The sequence below is a fragment of the Drosophila albomicans genome, chromosome 2R (assembly GCF_009650485.2).
Source record: "Drosophila albomicans strain 15112-1751.03 chromosome 2R, ASM965048v2, whole genome shotgun sequence".
Taxonomy (NCBI): domain Eukaryota; kingdom Metazoa; phylum Arthropoda; class Insecta; order Diptera; family Drosophilidae; genus Drosophila; species Drosophila albomicans.
The window spans coordinates 35,039,610-35,060,009 of NC_047631.2; the positions used below are offsets into that span (position 1 = coordinate 35,039,610).

At 41.4% G+C, this 20,400-nt stretch overlaps 3 protein-coding genes across 3 annotated transcripts in view; 2 read left to right on the forward strand and 1 right to left on the reverse strand.

Annotated features, from left to right (window-relative positions):
* LOC117575108 (single-strand selective monofunctional uracil-DNA glycosylase) overlaps nt 1–20,400 on the forward strand; it is a 99,599-nt gene that overhangs the window by 1,069 nt on the left and 78,130 nt on the right. The window lies entirely within an intron of this gene.
* Nucleotides 162–1,130, forward strand: LOC117575105 (tRNA-specific adenosine deaminase 2). Its single transcript, XM_034259207.2, has one exon. The coding sequence runs from the start codon at nt 265–267 to the stop codon at nt 745–747; it is 483 nt and encodes a 160-aa protein (XP_034115098.1). The 5' UTR covers nt 162–264; the 3' UTR covers nt 748–1,130.
* The window catches only part of LOC117574489 (serine-rich adhesin for platelets), a 48,084-nt gene continuing 28,914 nt past the window's right edge, over nt 1,231–20,400 (reverse strand). Inside the window, exons 3-5 of the mRNA XM_052006733.1 lie at nt 17,977–18,143; nt 1,623–7,840; nt 1,231–1,559 (exon numbers count right to left, since the gene is read on the reverse strand). Of these exons, the coding sequence (XP_051862693.1) occupies nt 1,272–1,559; nt 1,623–7,840; nt 17,977–18,112 (6,642 nt within the window). The 5' untranslated portion in view covers nt 18,113–18,143 and the 3' untranslated portion in view covers nt 1,231–1,271. The remainder of the gene's footprint in view (nt 1,560–1,622; nt 7,841–17,976; nt 18,144–20,400) is intronic.

Below are 20,400 nucleotides of genomic sequence, written 5' to 3' on the forward strand. Positions count from 1 at the left end.
GTTGCCAACTATCTGGCATACAACCAGCTGTTTTCGCTTGTTATTCTTTTGCTTGGTTTAATTTAAAAATCAGTCATTGGCCGTGGCCAGTGTTACCCTATCAAGATGGCGCGCGCGCTCGCGTTGCCAACTATCTGGCATACAAACAGCTGTTTTCGCTTGTTATTCTTTTGCTTGGTTGTGTGCCTGTGTCGTGGCGTCGTCGTTACCTGCTGTGTTTTTGTTCACAAGTGAAGTGAATACTCCAAGATTTTTCCATGCCAAATGGCCGCTTTTATGGAGGAAGCTTTGGTAGAAGCGCGCCGTGCACGTGACGCCGGCGAGGTGCCTGTTGGCTGTGTGTTTGTGCACGGCGACGTGATCATCGCACGTGGCGGGAACGAAGTGAATGTGCATCGCAATGCAACACGTCACGCGGAGTTCATATGCATCGATGCCACCTTGGCCTATTGCCGCGAGAAGCGCTTGCCGGCTCGTCAAACATTCAGCGAAATCAGCGTTGTCGTTACCGTGGAGCCTTGCATTATGTGCTCAGCGGCATTGCACACGCTGGCGGTCAAGGAAATCATCTACGGTTGCGAGAATGATCGATTCGGTGGGAAAACGGTGGTCGATGTGGCTGCCGTTGTGGGTCAACAAATTAACATCACTGGCGGTGTGCGTGCGGATGAGGCTATGGCACTGCTCAAGGAATTCTACAAGGGTGACAATCCATCTGCTCCGCCAGTGGCAAAGAAGAGGAAATGACTGTCTCCTATGTAGTTAGAGAAGGAACGGAAAAAATCTATAGCCACTTTAAGATTCAGCTCATTCAAACAAACGCAACCACTTTGTATATGTTGTAATTTATTATAAACTTTAAGCATAGACTAAGCTCTAAATATGGCGTTCAGAACGTTTCTTTAATCATACTACAAACATACTAATACAAGTCTAATGTGTGAACAGCTACAATATGTTGTGTATTGTATGTTATAAGTCGTATGTGTAATGGAAAAGTTTAACCTATTCTGCTGCAGATACAGGTCGAAAAACAAATTTGTTGTTTTTCTTTTAATCTTAAACCGTCACCACAATTTGTTTTGTTGTAGACCTTTGTTAAACTTATTATACTCGTAATTGAACTATGACTTATACTTGTGATTTTCTTATGAAGATGGCTCGTCATTTGCTGCGCAAGCTGCAGATTCAGCTGCAGATTTGCGCTTGCGCAGCAAACAATTGCGTCGCCTTTTCGTGTAGTCACTAAACTTATCCTATACGTAAGGATTCTAGACACGCATGCTGCGACGTCTGTATCCAAGGTTCACCCACTCCAAGGGGACGCTGTTGCCAACATTATAAGTGACCGGAGTGCAGTTGGTCAGTTTTCTTGATGGTTCGCAACGTCGACTCACATTCCAGTAGGTGAACCCTTGCGGACAGCGATTAATTTGACCCTCAATGCGACCGGTCTGAGCAAAGTAGCTGCATTTTATGAACACCTGGCTGCACTCATCTTGGTTTAGGGCAAAGTGTCCCTCCTCAGGGCAAAGTGGCATTGTGGAATGTATTTGCACCTAACATTAAAAAGATTTTTTGTTAATTGAATTATGAAATTGCTTAACTGCATAACTACTTGCCATGTTTGCTGGATGTGTTACTCCTTCAATTGGTTGCGTACGTGACGAACTCTTGTTGCCACAGGTGTCGTTGGGCTGGGGTTTGGCGCATCGACAGGATGCTTCTTGATATACAGTGCCGTTGGGGCATTGGAACATCACTATGTTAAGATTGGAGTTGTCGTTTTCATTGCACTGGTAGAACATGCTGCATTGCTTGGGATGTCGACGGAAGCCCGACGGGCACACAAATAAACTTTGTTCTTCGCTAATTTGAGGACATGGGATAGTTGAGTTGCCTGAAGGTTGAGGCTGGGGTGGGAGCTGTGTTGTGGTCGTCTGTCCCTCCGTGTTTGCTTCAGTTGCTTCAGTAATTGTAGTTGTAGTTTCAATTGGGCGAATTGTAGAGCCAATCGAAATAGTTGTAGTTTCGGATATACTTGTTGTAGTTTCGCCCGGCCGATTTGTTGTAATAGACGGGATAGTTGTAGTTTCGGGTCTATTTGTAGTCACTGGCTGCATGGTAGTTGTGGGGGATTCTGTCCATTGTGTGGTTATTTCACTGGATGTTGTTGTAGGAATACTTCCTGAGGAGCAATTACCGGCGACCTGATCTGCATAGTTGCAAGTCTCCACTGACGAATCCCAAACGGTGCCACTTGGACAACGGAACTTATACACTTGGAAACTGTTATTTAGTTTTGTACACCGGTAATAAATGCTGCAATTCTGGGGATCAGCATGAAAACCTTCACTAGTGCAGTTGAAGTTGATATTTGGCTCCACTGTAGAACTGGGATTGGATTCAGTCGTAGTGGGCATATATCCTGGCTTCGATGTTGTTGTGATTCCAGTTGTTTCAGGATAATATTCAGTGGTCGAAGCAGTGCCGGGAGGGTCTGTTGGTTTTGTAGGATATTCTGTGGTTGTGGGTTTTGTTGGATTTTCAGTGGTGGGTTTTGGATATTCAGTGGTAGGTTTGGTTGCAGTGGCGGTAGTGTCTGTTGGCTTTATCGGATATTCTGTGGTTGTGGGTTTTGTTGGATATTCTGTGGTTGTAGGTTTTGTTGGATATTCAGTGGTGGGTTTTGGATATTCAGTGGTAGGTTTGGTTGCAGTGCCGGGAGTGTCTGTTGATTCCATGGGATATTCTGTGGTTGTGGGTTTTGTTGGATATTCACTGGTAGGTTTTGTTGGATTTTCAGTTGTGGGTTTTGGATATTCAGTGGTAGGCTTTGTTGGTGATTCGGTTGGCTTTTCTGGATATTCGGTGGTTGTGGGTTTAGTTGGATATTCAGTCGTTGTGGGATTAGTTGGTTTCTCATTTGGTGGGGTAGTTGACTGCTGAGGACTTTCTGTAGGCAGGGTCATAACAGGAGTTTCAGTTTGACCAGAGCAACGCGGAACGTTTGCGGCGTGATCACAAGTTTGTATATCTTCGTTCCAAGCTGTATTTTTAGCACACATAAATTGATGTTTTGAGAAAGAATCTCCATTTCTTAGACAGCGGTAGAACTTTCGACAATTGTATGGATCAGCCATGAATCCTTCTCCCTTACATTCAGTGCCTGGTGGTAAATTGGGCACTGGAGTGGAAGTTGTTGGAGGATTCATGGTTGTAGGACTTGGATATGGATCGTTTGTTGACGACGGTTCAATGGTCGTCGTCCATATTGTGGTTGTAGGTTGAGTTTCGGTCGTGGGTGGTCTGGCTGTTGTTGTCCACATTGTAGTTATAGGCTGTGATTCAGTTGTAGTTGGTCTGGAAGTTGTAGTCCATATTGTAGTTGTAGGCTGTGATGCACTTGTTTGTTGCGATTCAGTTGTGGACTCCGTGCCGCTTTCGGTTGGACGGATTGTTGTATTGGGATCTGTAGTTGGCGGTAAGGTTGAGTTTGTGTTGTCACAAGGACCCTTGTCAGACTCAGTGGTCGTATTACCAGCGCTAATGGGATTGCAATTGTTGAAATCGTGATTACAGGTTTGAAGGCTTTGATCCCAAACTGTTCCAGCCGCACAATGGAATGGAATCTGGTCGAAGCCACCTTTACCATTGCTAACGCACCGATAGAATTTGGCACAATTGCTAGAGTCGCCTATGAAGCCGTCGGACTGACATTCATCTTTGCCATTTGGTTTTTGAGTTGTAGGTTTCATAGCAGGCATTTGAGTGGAAGGTTTCTTACTAGTCGATGAGCTTGGAGAAGAAGGTGTTTGTGTAGACGGGATTGTAGTTAAAGGTCTTGTAGTTGTTGGCCTGTCCGATTGCGAATTATTTTGAGTAGAAGCTTGAGTTGGCGTACTATTTGGAGCAACTGGACGTTGAGTTGTTGCTCCGTTTCCGCAGCTTTTATCTTTGACGGCCCATGCATGATTACAGGCCAATATCTGAGCATCCCACACAGTTCCTGGACCGCATGAGAAGGCAACTTGGTTGAAGCCTCCTCTACCGTTATCAACGCATCGATAAAACTTAGCACAATCTTCTTGATCTCCCACAAACTCTCCAATTACTCTACACTTACCGGAGGGTTTTGGAGAAGAGCTAGATCCAACATTACTGGGACTAGACGATGTACTCGAGGTAACTGATGTCGTTGTTTCCTCAAGTGTAGTCGAAGTCGTTGAAGAAGTCGTTGAAGATTGTTCATTACTGCTAGTCGAGCTGGTAGTACTCTGATTAGTGTTACCTTTCTTGCACTTCAAGTTTTGTGAATCAACTTGTGCTGGATGGTCACAGCTGTTAGCATTCGGATGCCAAATTGTGTTTGGTGGGCAAGTAAATGAAACTTTCACAAAACCGCCTTTGCCATCATCAACACAGCGATAGAATTTGGAGCAATTATCGTTGTCAGCCAAGAATGTCTCCTCACTTTCACATTTCTCAGCTGGCTTAAAGGGCTTTTGAGTAGTTCCCTGGTTTGTTGAGGAGCTTTGGTTAGATGAAGATCCTTGGTTTGACGAAGAGCCTTGATTTGACGAAGATCCTTGGTTAGATGTAGATTCTTGGTTCGATGAAGATCCTTGATTCGAAGAAGATTCTTGGTTCGACGAAGATCCTTGATTAGATGAAGAGCCTTGATTAGATGAAGAGCCTTGGTTAGACGAAGATCCTTGGTTTGACGAAGATCCTTGGTTAGTCGAAGATCCTTGGTTTGACGAAGATCCTTGGTTAGTTGAAGATCCGTGGTTTGACGAAGAGCCTTGGTTTGATGAAGATCCCTGGTTAGACGAAGATCCTTGGTTTGAAGAAGATTCTTGGTTAGACGAAGATCCTTGATTAGATGAAGAGCCTTGGTTAGACGAAGATCCTTGATTTGATGAAGAACCTTGGTTAGACGAAGATTCTTGGATAGACGAAGATCCTTGATTGGATGAAGAGCCTTGATTAGATGAAGAGCCTTGGTTAGACGAAGATCCTTGATTTGATGAAGAACCTTGGTTAGACGAAGAGCCTTGACTCGAAGAAGATTCTTGGTTAGACGAAGATGCTTGATTAGATGAAGAGCCTTGGTTAGACGACGATCCTTGGTTTGACGAAGATCCTTGGTTAGTCGAAGATCCTTGGCTTGACGAAGATCCTTGGTTAGTCGAAGATCCCTGGCTAGACGAAGAGCCTTGATTCGAAGAAGATTCTTGGTTAGACGAAGCTCCTTGATTAGATGAAGAGCCTTGATTAGATGAAGAGCCTTGGTTAGATGAAGATCCTTGGTTAGACGAAGATCCTTGGTTTGATGAAGAGCCTTGGTTAGATGAAGATCCCTGGTTAGACGAAGTGCCTTGATTCGAAGAAGATTCTTGGTTAGACGAAGCTCCTTGATTAGATGAAGAGCCTTGATTAGATGAAGAGCCTTGGTTAGATGAAGATCCTTGGTTAGACGAAGATCCTTGGTTTGATGAAGAGCCTTGGTTAGATGAAGATCCCTGGTTAGACGAAGAGCCTTGATTCGAAGACGATTCTTGGTTAGACGAAGATCCTTGATTAGATGAAGAGCCTTGATTAGATGAAGAGCCTTGGTTAGACGAAGATCCTTGGTTAGTCGAAGATCCTTGGTTTGACGAAGAGCTTTGACTTGATGAAGATCCTTGGTTTGATGAAGATCCTTGATTAGATGAAGACCCTTGGTTTGATGAAGAGCCTTGGTTAGATGAAGATCCTTGGTTTGACGAAGATCCTTGGTTTGACGACGACCCTTGGTTTGTCGAAGATCCTTGGTTTGACGAAGATCCTTGGTTAGAAGAAGAACCTTGGTTTGATGAAGAGCCTTGATTGGAAGAACTTTGATTTGAAGAAGTCGCGGTGCCATTGCCCATAGCCTTGCATTGCTCCTTTTGCACGTCTGTTGGATGGTTGCAGCCCTTTGAATTTGGATCCCAAACTGTTCCAGGTGGGCAATCAAAAGAAACTTTATCAAATCCACCGTTGCCGTTATCCACACAACGATAGAAAATGGCGCAGTCCCTTGCGTCTGACAAATATGTTTCTGTATCTTGACATTCTCCTTCGGGATTTAAAGGCTTAGAAGTTGTGGTTGAACCTTGACTTATATTTGAAGTTGAGGTGGTTAAATTTTCATTATTTGTATTTTCTGTTGCAGAATTTGATGATGAATTAGTCGATGAATTTTGTTGACTGCTGGAAGATTGGTTGCTACTTGATGTTGATGATTCTTGTTGACTGCTGGATGTATTGCTGCTATTATTGTTGTTGGTAGAGGTGGAACTACTGGACTGACCATTCGAATTTTCGTTGCTATTGGTGGCTGATTGTTCAGAGGAATTGTTGGCATTTTGATGACTTGTCTGCACATTGCATTGTTTTTTCTGCTCTTCGCTGGGGAGAATACAAACTCGCTCCACTTGGCTCCAAATAGTGCCAGGTCCACATGTAAACGGTACCTTTTCTAATACTCCATTATCATCTAACCGACATCTGTAAAACTTTTTGCAATCGCTTTTATCTGGTATATAGGTGTTCTCATCCTCGCATTTTGTAGAATCAGGTGTACTAGTGTTCTGGTTTGTTTGATTGTTGGAAGCGTTCGAAGATTGATTGCTTTCCGAATTTTGGTTATTATTAGTCGTTTGGCTGTTTTGGCTGCCACTTGAAGATTGATTGCTGCTGGAGCTTTGATTTTGATCTTGATTATTCGAGCTTTGATTATGATTATTGTTTGCACTTTGATTGCTCGAGCCACCAGTACTTGAGCTGCTCGAGCTTTGGTTACTGCTTGAGGACTGATTACTGCCAGAGTTTTGGTTTGTTGAAGTCTCCGTGTTGCTTGAACTTGAGCTGGATGTAGACTGCTGATTGCTACTCGATGTCGACGACTCTTGATTTGAGCTTGAACTCGAGCTTGACTCCTGTTGATTTGTCGAACTTGTTGAAGTTTGCGAAGTACTAGAAGATGAAGAACTGGAAGAGGACGTTGAGGAACTTGTAGAGGAGCTCTGTTGATTGCTACTGGACGAGGACGAAGTTGTATTTTGGAAGCTCGATTGCGATGACTGTGTAGAAGTTTGATCCGCGTAAACATCGTTCAGTGGATCATTCTGCATACGACAACCACCATTAGAGCGCACTACGATTATATGATTGCAAGACTGCAGGGATTCATCCCAAGCCGTGCCATCCGAGCAGCGAAAGCCGATTTTATTGTAGCCACGTCCATTGGAGATGCAGCGATAGAATACGGTGCAATCGCTAGGATCACTCATAAATCCATCAGCATTGCAGAACACACCTTCATCATCAGCTGAGCGCAGAGATGAAGTGCTCGAAAAGGATATGACTTGAACACCACTCAGTCCTGTCAATCCATAGTTGGTGGGCAACTGATTCTCTGTGGCGTAAGTGTGCAGCTCAAGGGCAGCAGTTGTTGCGTCGTTGTTTGGCTCCGCAATATGTCCATTTGGGTTAGAGACGAGCCCATCCGACTGCAGCTGGCTATCGTCAATTTCATTGATGTAGTTTGTGTAGTAGGAGCACTCGCCACGTCCGGCCAGCATAGGCGGCATGCACAATTGGAGAGTACGCGAAAAGACTGTTCCTTCCTTGCAGGCAAACATGTATGGCTTGATGTAGTGCTCGGAGAGCTTTTCGCAGCGATAGTAGAGCCGGCAGTCATAGTCGTCTGGGAATAGACCTTCCTCTGGGCAATAAAAGGCAACATCGTCGTCATCATGGGCGGAACGTGCATAGACTGACGATGACGATAGCGATGATGATGATGGAATGTCTGCAAAAAAAAAAAAAAAAATTAAACGATGTGCGTTTTAGGGGATTTCGATTAAAAATATAAATTAATATTGTCACGCCAAGTGGCACTAGAGCTGAGTGCATTCGGCTTTGATATCTGGTCCTCGATGGACATGTACGACTATATGGAGAATGAATATTGGTTTGTATCCAGGCAATTCAGAACCGGCCGCTGGAACAACCACTGAACTGAAACTTCCTGTCACAAATGCCCCTCTTGGATATATTTTGCTCAATTTCGTCTGACGTTTTGTACGAGTATTTGAACTTTTTCTCCACAGCGGGATTTTTCGCGCTGTCAAAATAAATTTGATAATTTATTGTCATTCAATGGGTGAGCGTGTTGTTTTTTTTTTCGATGCTTCTTATATAGTACATATGTACGTACTGGTATATGTATATGTATGTATATAGACGTACGATATACTGCTACTGATGCTGCTGTCGCGCATTCCAATAAATTTAAATGCATTTATGGCCGTTACAGCGGAACAAATTCATTTTCAAAATGAATTGTGTATGTTTTTTGCCTTTTGTCCATGCCCATGCGGCCACTTCATTTGCCACATTTTTAGGGTGTGTCCTTATGAACCAAATTCAAATTGTTGTTGTGGCATGCAAATCTGGCAAAAACATTGTAAACGCGCGTCTAAAAATTAGACCTTCCATGGGCCCGACACATAAATTTGCATCAGTCACTGCGTGATTTTTATGGGATCATGTAAGCCAAAGCCAAAGGCAAAGGCAAATGCAAATCTAAAGCCAATGCTTTATAGCCTGAAGGCGTACTTAGGACTACACATATCCATTTACTGCGACGAAATTGCCAAATCTGAGAGCCATAAACTTTAATTATGTCGAATATCTTCGGACTCCAAGACTTGACAATTGAATTATGCTCATAGTATTAAAACTCTAATATGTAATAATTGCAGTTAAGAAACAAAATTTGAATTTAAAAAAAAAAAAAAATACTCGGAAAGTTTAGAATTTTGTATAGCCAGTGGTAGTTTGATGGTATAATCGAAAATTAGTTAAGACTCATGATTGTTGCGGTGGTCAGACTTGAGGCAGCTCAACGCAACCAATAAATTCACTTAATACATTGGTTGAGAGCGCGATTCTGCTTCTTCGTAGGCAAACAATCATGAATTCTTAATGCAAATATTTATACATGCATGAAACCCAATTGTCGAGCCCATTACTTAGGCAGGGCAAGGCAAGGCGAGGGTTGACACTGAGGCAAAATTGACCGTTTTGCGATTTTAATAATATATGATGTGTACTTTAGAGCTTATGCAAAATGAAATGAAAGGAGCGACCGCAAACTTATGCAGCGCCCAATTGGGCGGGGCCCAGCGTGCCCTGCCCTTCCCTGCCCATCCCTGCAGTGCCGTGACAGGCAACAGGCGTAACGTGGGCCAACCACAGTCTGACCGCAAAGCATGGCCACAAATAGTTTCGGATAGGCCATGTCCATGTCCATGTCCACGTCCATGTCTATGTCGATGAGTGTGTCCATGACTATGTCTATGTCTATGTCCATGTCCATGTCTATGACCGAGTCGACTGCCACGTTTCAGCAACGAAACTGCCAAAATATGTAGTTTGTTGCGTTAAAATTTCAATTTGCAGCATTAAGGCACATTACGGCGTACTAAATGTAGTTATAAAAGCTTGAAATATTCGTGGCTGCCTTTCACGAGTTTCCATTTTTGCGATAGTGTGGAGAACTCAGAATTTTGGCAGCACTATACTGCTTTGCGCTGGCGTCACTTATTAAGCAAATGACAAATAGTAATTAACGTTTTTTTTCTCTTTTCGTTTTATAATTAAATATTTATTGAGCAGCTCTCTTCTCTGGTTTTATGTGAACGTAATAAAGAGAGCACACGCCATTAAGTTTGCTTCGTTGACCAACAATTTTCGAACAAATTGCACGCTTGGCGAGGGCTTGGGAGGGAAGTGAACTAAGTGTTCCTTGTTGCTTATAGGAGCTTGAAGCTGTGCAGTAGTCGTGGGGGCTACTTGATGAGGGGTATGCTGCCGCACTGTGTTGGCAATTTTAATTTTAATTTGATAAATTGAAACAATGTTTGATTTGTTACCCTATAGCGCACAGATAGAAATAGAGAGGGAAAGACAGAGCGAGTAATTGTTGTTGGAGAGGGAGTGGGAGTGGGAGAAATTACAAATATACTTAAGTACTCGTATTATTGCTTGCTTGGCAGTTTCCGTTTATGCCCGAGGCTCTTGGTGCGCCAACCAGGCACATTTTAGTGTGTAATTTGCGCATTGCTGCATTTTGTCAGACAGCAGGAAATCGCGTAGAGGAGCGTTTAATTAGTTATTAAAATGTATTGCAGATATATGTATGTATGTATGTATGCACGTATATCTAATTTGGGTGTGGCCTCGAGGCTTTTAAAGTTGGCGTGTGTTTTCCCAAGAGCAGACGAATTAGTTATACACTATAAATAAATAGTTTAAAATACATCCAATCTGAAATTCGCAATATAGCTTACGAATCATATTTGGTATTGAGGAAAAGCAGAATTCTTTCAGGTATGGTTTGATTAATTTGCTGAAGAATCAGCATAAAAAAATAGTACGCGCACTAAACGCCAACGAAGAGAAAATAAAAGAATTGAAATGTCAGTTTTCATTTAGCAATTTGTCCTCACATTCCTGCAAGATGTGAGCTCTCTTCGCTTTGCACCGGTAGTTGCACGATGTAAATATGATATTTGGATTATTGAGCTGCCGTAGAAGTTAGTCGCAACTGAGCTTCAGAGTCTGCCGGTGTCCCATGTCCCGGGCTTGGAGGTAATTTCATTTGCGTCTGGTGGCATTTTTGTCGCTGACTGTGAGTGTGAAGTGGAGTGGAGTGGAGTGGAGTAGAGTGGAGTGCATGGAGAGCACTAACGTACGTGTGCTGCCAGGATGGTGTCAAGGATTATACTATAGTATGGTATGTCGCAAGAAAGTGCACAAAAATGCTTAGAGAAATGGCGATTCTCCTGTATTTACTTTGAAATGTATGTCTGTGTAAGCCACGGCCTTAGATGCGCCAAATGACCAGTCAGAAGAAATTCAATTTATTATACAGCTTGGCTATTTTTTGACATTCTTTTGCGAGATGATAGTATGCCTGATTCTCTGACAGTTGCTTCGTCTACTAGTTCTTACACAAAAAGAGAAAAAAACGGGCAACTGTAAGCTAATTCCAGCAGCTGTCGTTGTTGGCAATTCCCTTTGCCTGTTACTTTTACTCGGCTCTTGGTACAAGTACGAGTACGGAGTAGTTTTGTTGGCTTTATTACAATTTTGGAATGCGATGCAGCAGCTGCGTTTGAATTTCGCGCTGCGCTGCGCTCGAACAGCTTTTAATATTGAAAATGTTCTTGAAATCATTGCAATGCCCAGAACTATTACTCATACGCAGCGAGTGATATAGTTGCCATTTTTGGGGCAAACTTCTTCATTGGCATACATAATTCATCTGTTGATAAACTTGAAAGAAATTGCTGACATCTGCCATAAAAATATGAAATATTTAAATGCTTTTGTCGCACATTCACTCTGAAAACTGCCTTTGACTTGACAGCAATTAATTTGAATTTAAACAATTTAAGAGCATCAGTACTCATCATGTCAACTAAGTAGTTGAGTGCCAAGAATTGTCGTCCATCTATTGAACTCTTGCCTGACTGACTAACAGCCTGGTTGCTAACTGCTTTGCTTGCTGTTGCTGTTGGCTGTTGGTTGTTGGCTGCTATCGTTGCTGCTAAATTAAACATAAAGCGCTTTTAGTTAGAATCACGTTCGTCTCAATTAAACTACATTAAATTCAATTAGCAAGCAGCAGACGCAACGACGCAGAATGTAAGCAACATTGTCATTACGGTTAGAGCATTCAGGGGTAGGGAATGGGTTGAAATCCAGGAATGAGGAAGAAGAACCTGACCTACTACTACTACTACTATTACTACTACTACTAAATATAACTAGGAAAACAGCACGTGACAGCGTCCCTCTTGACTGCGACTTGACTTTTCTTCTACGTAACAATTGACTTTCATTACTTCCTACAATCATGTTGCATTATTGAGCGTTGTCATATTTGACAGGCCCAAGGAGATGACAACTCGACCCGTGTCGAGTCCACGACGGCGGCAATGACGACACTCGATGACTCGACTCGACTTGACTTGACTTGACTTGACTCTATCCCTGCGTGTTGTGCGACGCGTTAGTTCGTTCATGTAATTAAGTTAAATATTTAATTTAATTGCATATAGTAGACACACAACTAAGTACAAGACAAGAACAGCAACAGCAACAGCAACAGCAGTAGCAACAACTAAAATGGCTCATAAAAGGACACGAACATGCACTGAGACAATGTACGGCACGGCATTGAGTCACTCAACACTCAAAATTATAATGAAAGCCTTGGAGCAGAAAGCTTTTCCAGACAATGTTGTGGAAAGTAGCTTGTCTTGGCCTCAGCTCCACCAACCAAGCCAAGCCAAGCCAAGCATAGCTGCCAAACCAACAAGATAAAAGCGACAGGCCATGGAAGGGTTCTATTCAAAGCGTGTCACCTTGTAACCGGTTTTCCATGTCCGTCGTTTCTATGTCTTGGGCGATGTCTTTGCCATATACTCGCTTATATATGACTAGTAAGTATGTTAGTATGTTTGCTTAAGCTCGCCCCACGCTTAGTTACTTCATTTAGGCTTGACCCCTTTCGGCTATATTGTTATCAGTGGAGTTGAGTTGAGTTGAGTTGAGCCTGACCTGCTTTCGCCTGGTCACTTTATGTTTTATGCTTTTTTGGCGTAGTCAGATGGCATATGGCATGTGGCATGTGGCATGCTAGCAGTCAGTTTACGTCGCAACAGAGCCAACACCCACAATATTAATCAAGTTGCTCTGTAATGAATTGCGTGGTAACTCACAGCGTTTACTCCCTAATTTACTGCAAATGTTTATGATGTAACAGTAATATTAGGAGGACTCTAGGATATACATACAAACCATACATATGCCTAATGACAGGTCAAATTGATATTTATACCCTTGGAGAGCCAGTTTACTAACCGTACTCATATGTATGCTTTCTTATGCTGTTTGGCTTTATTAACACAACTCTGCTGGTGGTGACCCTGATCGCAAGAAATAACCTTTGCAGCTATAGATGCTTTGCATTTCTAACTGGGCTATTACCATAATAAACTATATCTTGAAACTCATTCCATTGTAGAGCTGGGCCAATTCGCATGTTGAGAGCAATAGCCGGCAGTTATAAGGCGTTAAAAGTTATATTCGAGAAGAATACGTAACTTTACGCAATACTAACAGAGACCGAGTGTGTGCGGGAGTGTGTGTGTTTTGCTCGCGGCTCTTCACTTCATTACGTTTGTTGAGAGCGGCGCAGCAAAGTGCTGCTAGCTATTACTAAACACATACAAAAGTATCGTTGTACTTACAATATTTTCAATTAAGCTTGCAGCAATACACCACAAGAATAATAACAATTACAACCGCAGCAGTAATTCTATAGAGCAATGGCAGTGTTTGCCTTTAAAGTCTACAACTGGCATGTGTGTATGTGTTAAGTTCCCACTTTTTGCATTGGAGCCACACATACACACACACACACACACAGGAGGGGTTTGTGTACTTAGCCGCCCACCCGCGGCTGAAATCTTTCTAATAGAACGTCAAGCAGGACGAAGCAAGAATGACAGCAGTGGGCATGGTCTTGAGAAGGGGTTGGGAGGTGGTCCAAGAGACTATTGTCTTCAGTTCACCACATGAAACGCCAATGATAACAATAAGAACAGCTGTACGCTTTTCACTGTTCACTCCGAGCAGCTATGAGAGGAGAGAGACGCTATCGAAGTTGAGGTTGTGCATGGTAAATGAATAGCTCACAATGAATTAAATTTGTTCGAACTGGCAGTAAGGCAGCAGGAGGACAATCTAAAAACCCAAGCACCAGGTCCAGCTTCCACCTTCACCTTCAGTGCGAGCTCCGGCTTCAACATCAGCAATGGCAGTTAAATCAGAGCAGCAGGCGGTAGTTTCTGTTGCTTGCTATTGGTTGTAGCTTTCATATTCTTCGTTTTCTTGTTGTTGCTTAACAAAATAGAAACTTTTGCTTCAGATTAGTTTTGCAAAAGCACAATAACTACATTCGAAATCCAAGAAAATGTTGTATTAAAGCAGCACTTTAATATGGTATTTGCGAGAATCTATTGTGCTTCTTTGGCATGCGGCGTGTTTGCTTTAATTTAAATCAACAAATAAAACAAAACAACGCAAGAACTGTTTCTATATTTATGGAGCTAGTCACGTAGGTTGGAGCGCTAAAGTTAAGGTCATTAACTCTCATTCACTGAGATGTTCCAGACATCACTTGACTATACTATACATTAAAAATTAGAATACGAGTTAAACGCCTAAGCGTGGCCAACAGCCTTCAAGTGTTAAGTGAAGTGACTCAGTCAGTTGAAGACAATAGGCAAAGACCGGAGGCCACGGATGTTATCATCATATCTGTTGAGTACTGCGTGCTCAGCGTTAAAGCGCCTCAAAGAAGAAGACAAAAGAAATGAGTGCACTAACTACTTAGAACGTTAGTCGTGATCACTTTAATTGCCAACAATCAAAAAGTCAACAAAGTTCCATAGAAAGCAACAAGCAACAAGCCTCATTGCACTGCAAACTCCTGAGTACAAGGGGCAGATAGACACATGTTAATTATTTATACGAGTATCTGAACTTCAGTATTCCTGCTTACACAACGACTAGTTAAGACCTTTGCAGCTGGCCATAAGATAGATTCGTATGGTAAATTCTTGAACTGCCTGGCTAGAGTTCCATGAATAAATTATAAAAATTATTATTTAGTTCTCTTGCACTTAGCCTCCGCAGTGGTTAGAGCCTGCTAGCGAGAGAAGTTCAGAGTTATGCGCAGACAAATCGGTTGATTAGATTGGAGCTGACATCTTCAGAAGAATACAGTCGCTTGCGCAGAGAATGTAAACGATCCAGCAAGATGCAATCTTGATTTTCACAACGATTGGCTGCTGTAACAGCGTTGAAGTTGGGCCAACAGAACCAACAGACTCCTAACTACACACTCGCTTGGTGTTACTATGCTACAAGCTAAGTGTCTTCTTAAATTAAGCCACTTGGTTGCTAGTTAGCGTAGATGGCTCCAGCGGAATTGTAGACATGTCAGTTGTATCTGTTTTAAGCGATCAATTTCAATTAGACTCTCTCGGTCAGTGCAATACATTATGAGCAGTCTAAGCTTCATGAAAATTACAAATTAGTGCTGTTGTTTTAATTGAAGTTTATAAATACATGTGTAAGATGGGGGCTAGAAACTTTATCTGTGATCTGTAAGTCTAGCGAATAGCATTGATTTGCTAGCGTATAAAGACTATTCGATGACTCTCCGATCTACTTAGTTTGCAAAGCGAAACTTGGCTGCTCAAGGAACTGTACAAATATGTAACACTTTTGCCTTGACTTTGCGCATTTGTCATAATAAAATTATCGTTTGCTTGGGTCAGTGCATTGCTGTAGACAAGCCAACGGATAGAAAGACAGGAGGATGGACAGACAGACAAACCAACCGACCACCGGACCGACAGCCAAGCGAAAAGAAAGAAAGACAAACAGAAATCGCCCTGCAACGTGCCTAGAGCAGGCAACCCGTCGGCTCTAACACTTATCAGCATGTTGACAGTCATCAGTGCGAGGGCAGCCAACCAGCAACAAACAGTCGTGCCAGTGGCACACCCCACCACTAGGAGCAGGAACAGGAACAGGAGCCGGACGAGGAGTGAGGAGTGAGACCAGGAGCAGCGACTGGGTTCGTGGTAGTACGAATAGCCAAAAGGCAAATGCCTCAGCAATTTTTGCAATTTCTAATTTGCTTTCACTCGCTTGTTTCATGTGCCACTGCAGATTTCATTTCATTGATTCTGGCAGTGGATGCGATGCAGTGGCAGTGGCAGTGGCAGGCCGCTGTGTTGCTCTTTTAGTTTTTTGTTTTGTTGTTGTGCTGCTTTGCTCCTTTGGCAGTTACTTCTGCTGCGAGTCCTTTAGTCACTTGAGAGTTGGTTGAATTTCAGTGCATTACAATTTACGAACATGAGAAGATGCGAATTATATTATCGGAACAACTTATTTTCCTTTAATTATCCAAGTCTAATCAATTGTTTGGGCGAATAGCATTTAAAACGTATTTCCATTTTTCGTTTGAATAAAACAATAACTTTAAAAAATGCATGATGGCTGAAATCGTGGTCATTGATTGAGGATAAACTAAACACTAAACAAAGCGGCTCCAAATTCAAATCACGTACTATTGGCTATTGATATTTCTTCTGACCAATTTCACGCAGCTGCAACAAATCAAAAAGCAGACAGGACACTGCAAATCCAGTCGGGTCGAGTCACAGTCACAGCCACAGTCAAAGCGATGGCTGGAGCTAAAGCGAGAGCGAGAGCGAGAGCATGAGAAGTGCTAAATAAATTGAAAATTCTAAATTTTAATAAAAATTGTCGCAATATGGCAATGAAATTGTCATGAGTTGTGGACCTCCGTCTACGGCAGCAGTCATCCCAATGGTATATCTGTGGCAATCACGTGATCAGCTTTCATTGCATTGCAATTGCATTTTTTCCCAATATGATTACGATGAATGTATGCATATACATATGTACACACATGCGTATGCATGAGTATGCGGGATGTGTCAGTGAAATACAATTTTTTGATAAATTTATCATCGTCTTTTACTGTGTTGTCGGTGTTGTTTTTGTTTTTTGTTGTGGTTGCCGCGGGTGTATGCAAGGATTTGGTATATCACTGTTGGACTACTGATGTAAATGCTGGTCTACAGATATAACATACTTATTTGATTTTGTCATTCACATTTTATTGTAAAGTTATTTTTGGGGTTTTCGCTCTTATTGAATTTAAGCGTGCAGTTCTTTTTCTGCGAAGAGTAATTTGTTAAATCGTCCATTTCATTTATTCCATGTTGCATATTTCGTATTCACAATTTTTCACTATCAAACACAAATTGAGTTCAGAAAAATGCTACATTATCCCGTGTAAATGTGTGTATGTTGCGTGTATCGTTGTTTCAGCACAAAGCAAAACATTGTTCATTATGAAATTAATTAATATTTTGAAGAATGCAAACTTCGAAATTTATAAATATTATAGGAAATCAAAGTAAGGGTCGTGAAAATTGAATGGGAATTAATAACCAATATTCACTAAATGGCACAAATGCTTGAATATCAGTTTGGAATTTTTAATATTCAATACGTACATGTGTGTTTTGCCTTTTTTTTATCAATGCTTATATATATGAATACATTTATCTATTTTTTTTTTATACATATTTTCACAGTTTTAAATTCAAAAAGGAATAGTAAAGTTGTGTTGCGGGCCGAAGATTACATACTCTGGCAAAGATATTTGAGAAAACAGCAGGACTAATATATTTTTTGTCATGTTTCTCAAGTTTCAGTGTTTTTAGACTGATGATTATTGTAGAGAACCTTCAGAACTTTAAGAAGTCTAGTCAGATATTTTAGGTAAAACCATTTATACCCCTTATTAATCTTCCTACACTTTTGTCTGTTGCATTTTGTAAAATTTTGTAAAAGGCAACCACCGAATGTTGCACAATATGACTCTGACAGGTAATTAGTTTTACGCAATGCGCCTCTGGTCAGACTTTGAAGTCTGCGCCAAATGTAATTTGTTCTGGTTTTTTACTGACCAACCAAACGTACATTTAACGTAAAAATTGAAAGGCGAGCATAAATTTGTGATACAGGGTAACTAGATCAATGACTGTTGAAAGTTAGCGATAGGGTTCTTAGCAATTTAAAGTAAGACACAGCAATTTAAAACAATTTTGCAATTATGTATCTGCAATGAGAGTTTCAGTGCAAAAAATGAGATTTATATGTGCTTATATGTTAAGTATCATATTATAATCGAGATATATGTACGTTGTGAGTTTGTGAGCTTGTAAATTATGTACATGCTGAAACTTAATCTATGTTTACCTCTAGTAGCGGCGGCGCCAATGCAAAAGCAAAGCAGCAGTATTCGGCAGAGCCAGAGTATTTCCGCTTTGGATGCGAGCGTCATTGTCGTCGCCATTTTGTCGAGCTGCGAAAATGGCGTCATCTGTGGCGCCATTGCGTTTTATGTTGCCAAAATGTCACAACAACTGCAAAGAGATGGAAAGCAAGTGGTAGGAAGTGTTAAAAAATTTGTAATATACAACAATGAGAACGATTTTGAATTTTGTAAACATCTGCTAGCCACCAGAATAACTATGCAAAACATTAAGTTTCAATTAGAGTTGACACTCAGCCAAAAGCCAGGCAATTTTGCGCATCATAAATTTCAAATCAATTTTCCTAATTAGCAGAAGTCTCTGGCAATCAGAGAGAGGCCAGTGTGCTGCAAACCAATTTGAAGTTGCTGAACCCAGTCGCAGTTAAATGAATTATGCGACATAGTGAAGGAAAAAATAGAAATAGAAAAGACCCAAAGTGCATGAGGGGTTCGGGCGTATGTGAAGAAAGTGCTCATTCCATGAACCGCTGCTCTTCCTTTATTTTTTTGGAACTTCTCTGCTCTTCTAGTTGGCCGTCTTGACGCCTTGTTCGCATTCATTTACACAATTTGCACGCGGAAGTCCGGGCGCTGTTGCTTCCTTTGCCTTTTCCCTATTTGACTTTTGTTTTGACCTTAAATCCTTTTAATAAGTTAATTGTTACAGCGTTGTACTTTTGCTGCTTTTGAATTTATGATTAGCCGTATCCAAGGATGACCACGTCGTGGAATTAGCCACCAGCCAAAAGTATTTAGCGCAGCTCACGCTGAATTTCTTTGAGTCTGTTTCATTTTTGTATCTTGCAACTTGGACTTTTTGTAATATAAAGTCAGAAAGCACAGTTCATACCAATGTCACCGTTAGTTCTGTTGCTCTTTGTGTAGTCGACTTTTATGCATTTGCAGAGCTTCCTTTTGAATAAAATTCATAGCTGAGAATGCCACGCAAGCACTTGACTCATCGTCATTGTCATTATTATCGTCTGCGTTTTTCCTGGCAGTCCTCTCCTGCTGACTGACTCTGTGTCAACTTCGTAATAATGGTTTTTTTTTTTTTTTTTCTTTCTTGCCAACACAAAAGTTTCAATGGGAAATGTGTGTACCGTGGTCTCATCGTTAAACTGTCGTTCTAATGACCGTTAAATTTCGAAAATATTAGAATTTGATTGTTTGCCACACACATTATGTGTAGTCTCTCTTTTTGCAATGCATTACAAAAATTCAAATTCAAACTGCTAAGATAAGATGCATATTTTGTCATATATTTTCCCACTGTTGTTTCGTTTATAGTTGCTCGACACGGCAGCTGTAGTAGCAAGCTGGAAAGATTCTATTAACCTAAGAAATTACGAGAAATGAAAACTTATTACGAGAAGTCATTAAGATTCAAAGAATTAAAAACTTCAAAAGTAAAACTGGAAGTGAGGCAAACCAAGACCTCGTCTTGCTTTCTTCCTTTTTATACCCGCTACCCATAGGGTAGAAGGGTATTATAACTTTGTGCCGGCAGGAAATGTATGTAACAGGTAGAAGGAGGCATCTCCGACCCTATAAAGTATATATATTCTTGATCAGCGTCAACAGCCGAGACGATATAGCCATGTCCGTCTGTCTGTCTGTCCGTCTGTCCGTCTGTCCGTCTGTCCGTCCGTCCGTCCGTCCGTATGAACACCTAGATCTCAGAGACTATAAGAGATAGAGCTATAATTTTTTTTCGACAGCATTTGTTATGTTTGCACGCAGATCAAGTTTGTTTCAAATTTTTGCCACGCCCACTTCCGCCCCCGCAAATCAAAAAAAAATCGAATAACAAGTGTAATTTTAAAGCTAGAGCTACGAATTTTGGTATATATATAATAATTACTGTAATAGTTATGATTCCTGAAAATTTGGTTGCGTTCAGATAAAAATTGTGGATGTTATTAAAGAAATACTTTTGTATGGGCAAAAACGCCTACTTACTAGGGGTCTGAGTTGCTTTGGCCGACAATCTGGCACATTGTGCCGTTTATGGTATATTTTGAATGGTGTACTACATCGATATACCAAACATACCATTTGGTATATTTTTTAGTATTTTTTAGTATTTTCGGTATATTTTGAAAATGATACCGCAATATTTTGCCTTTATTAAAAATGGGTAGCGGGTATCTCACAGTCGAGCACCCTCGACTGTAACTTTCTTACTTGTTGTTGATGAGAACGAGGCCTTTATCGCTGAATGCTGTACATGGTATGGCAACAGTGCAGCCTTACAAACTGTTGGCGGTTTAAAACAAAAGCCCAGAGCCAAAGTCAATGGTAGTGAGTTTTTCTTTTAAGTTGCAGCCAGCTAAATGCTGGCAATGGCAAAGGGAAACTCATAA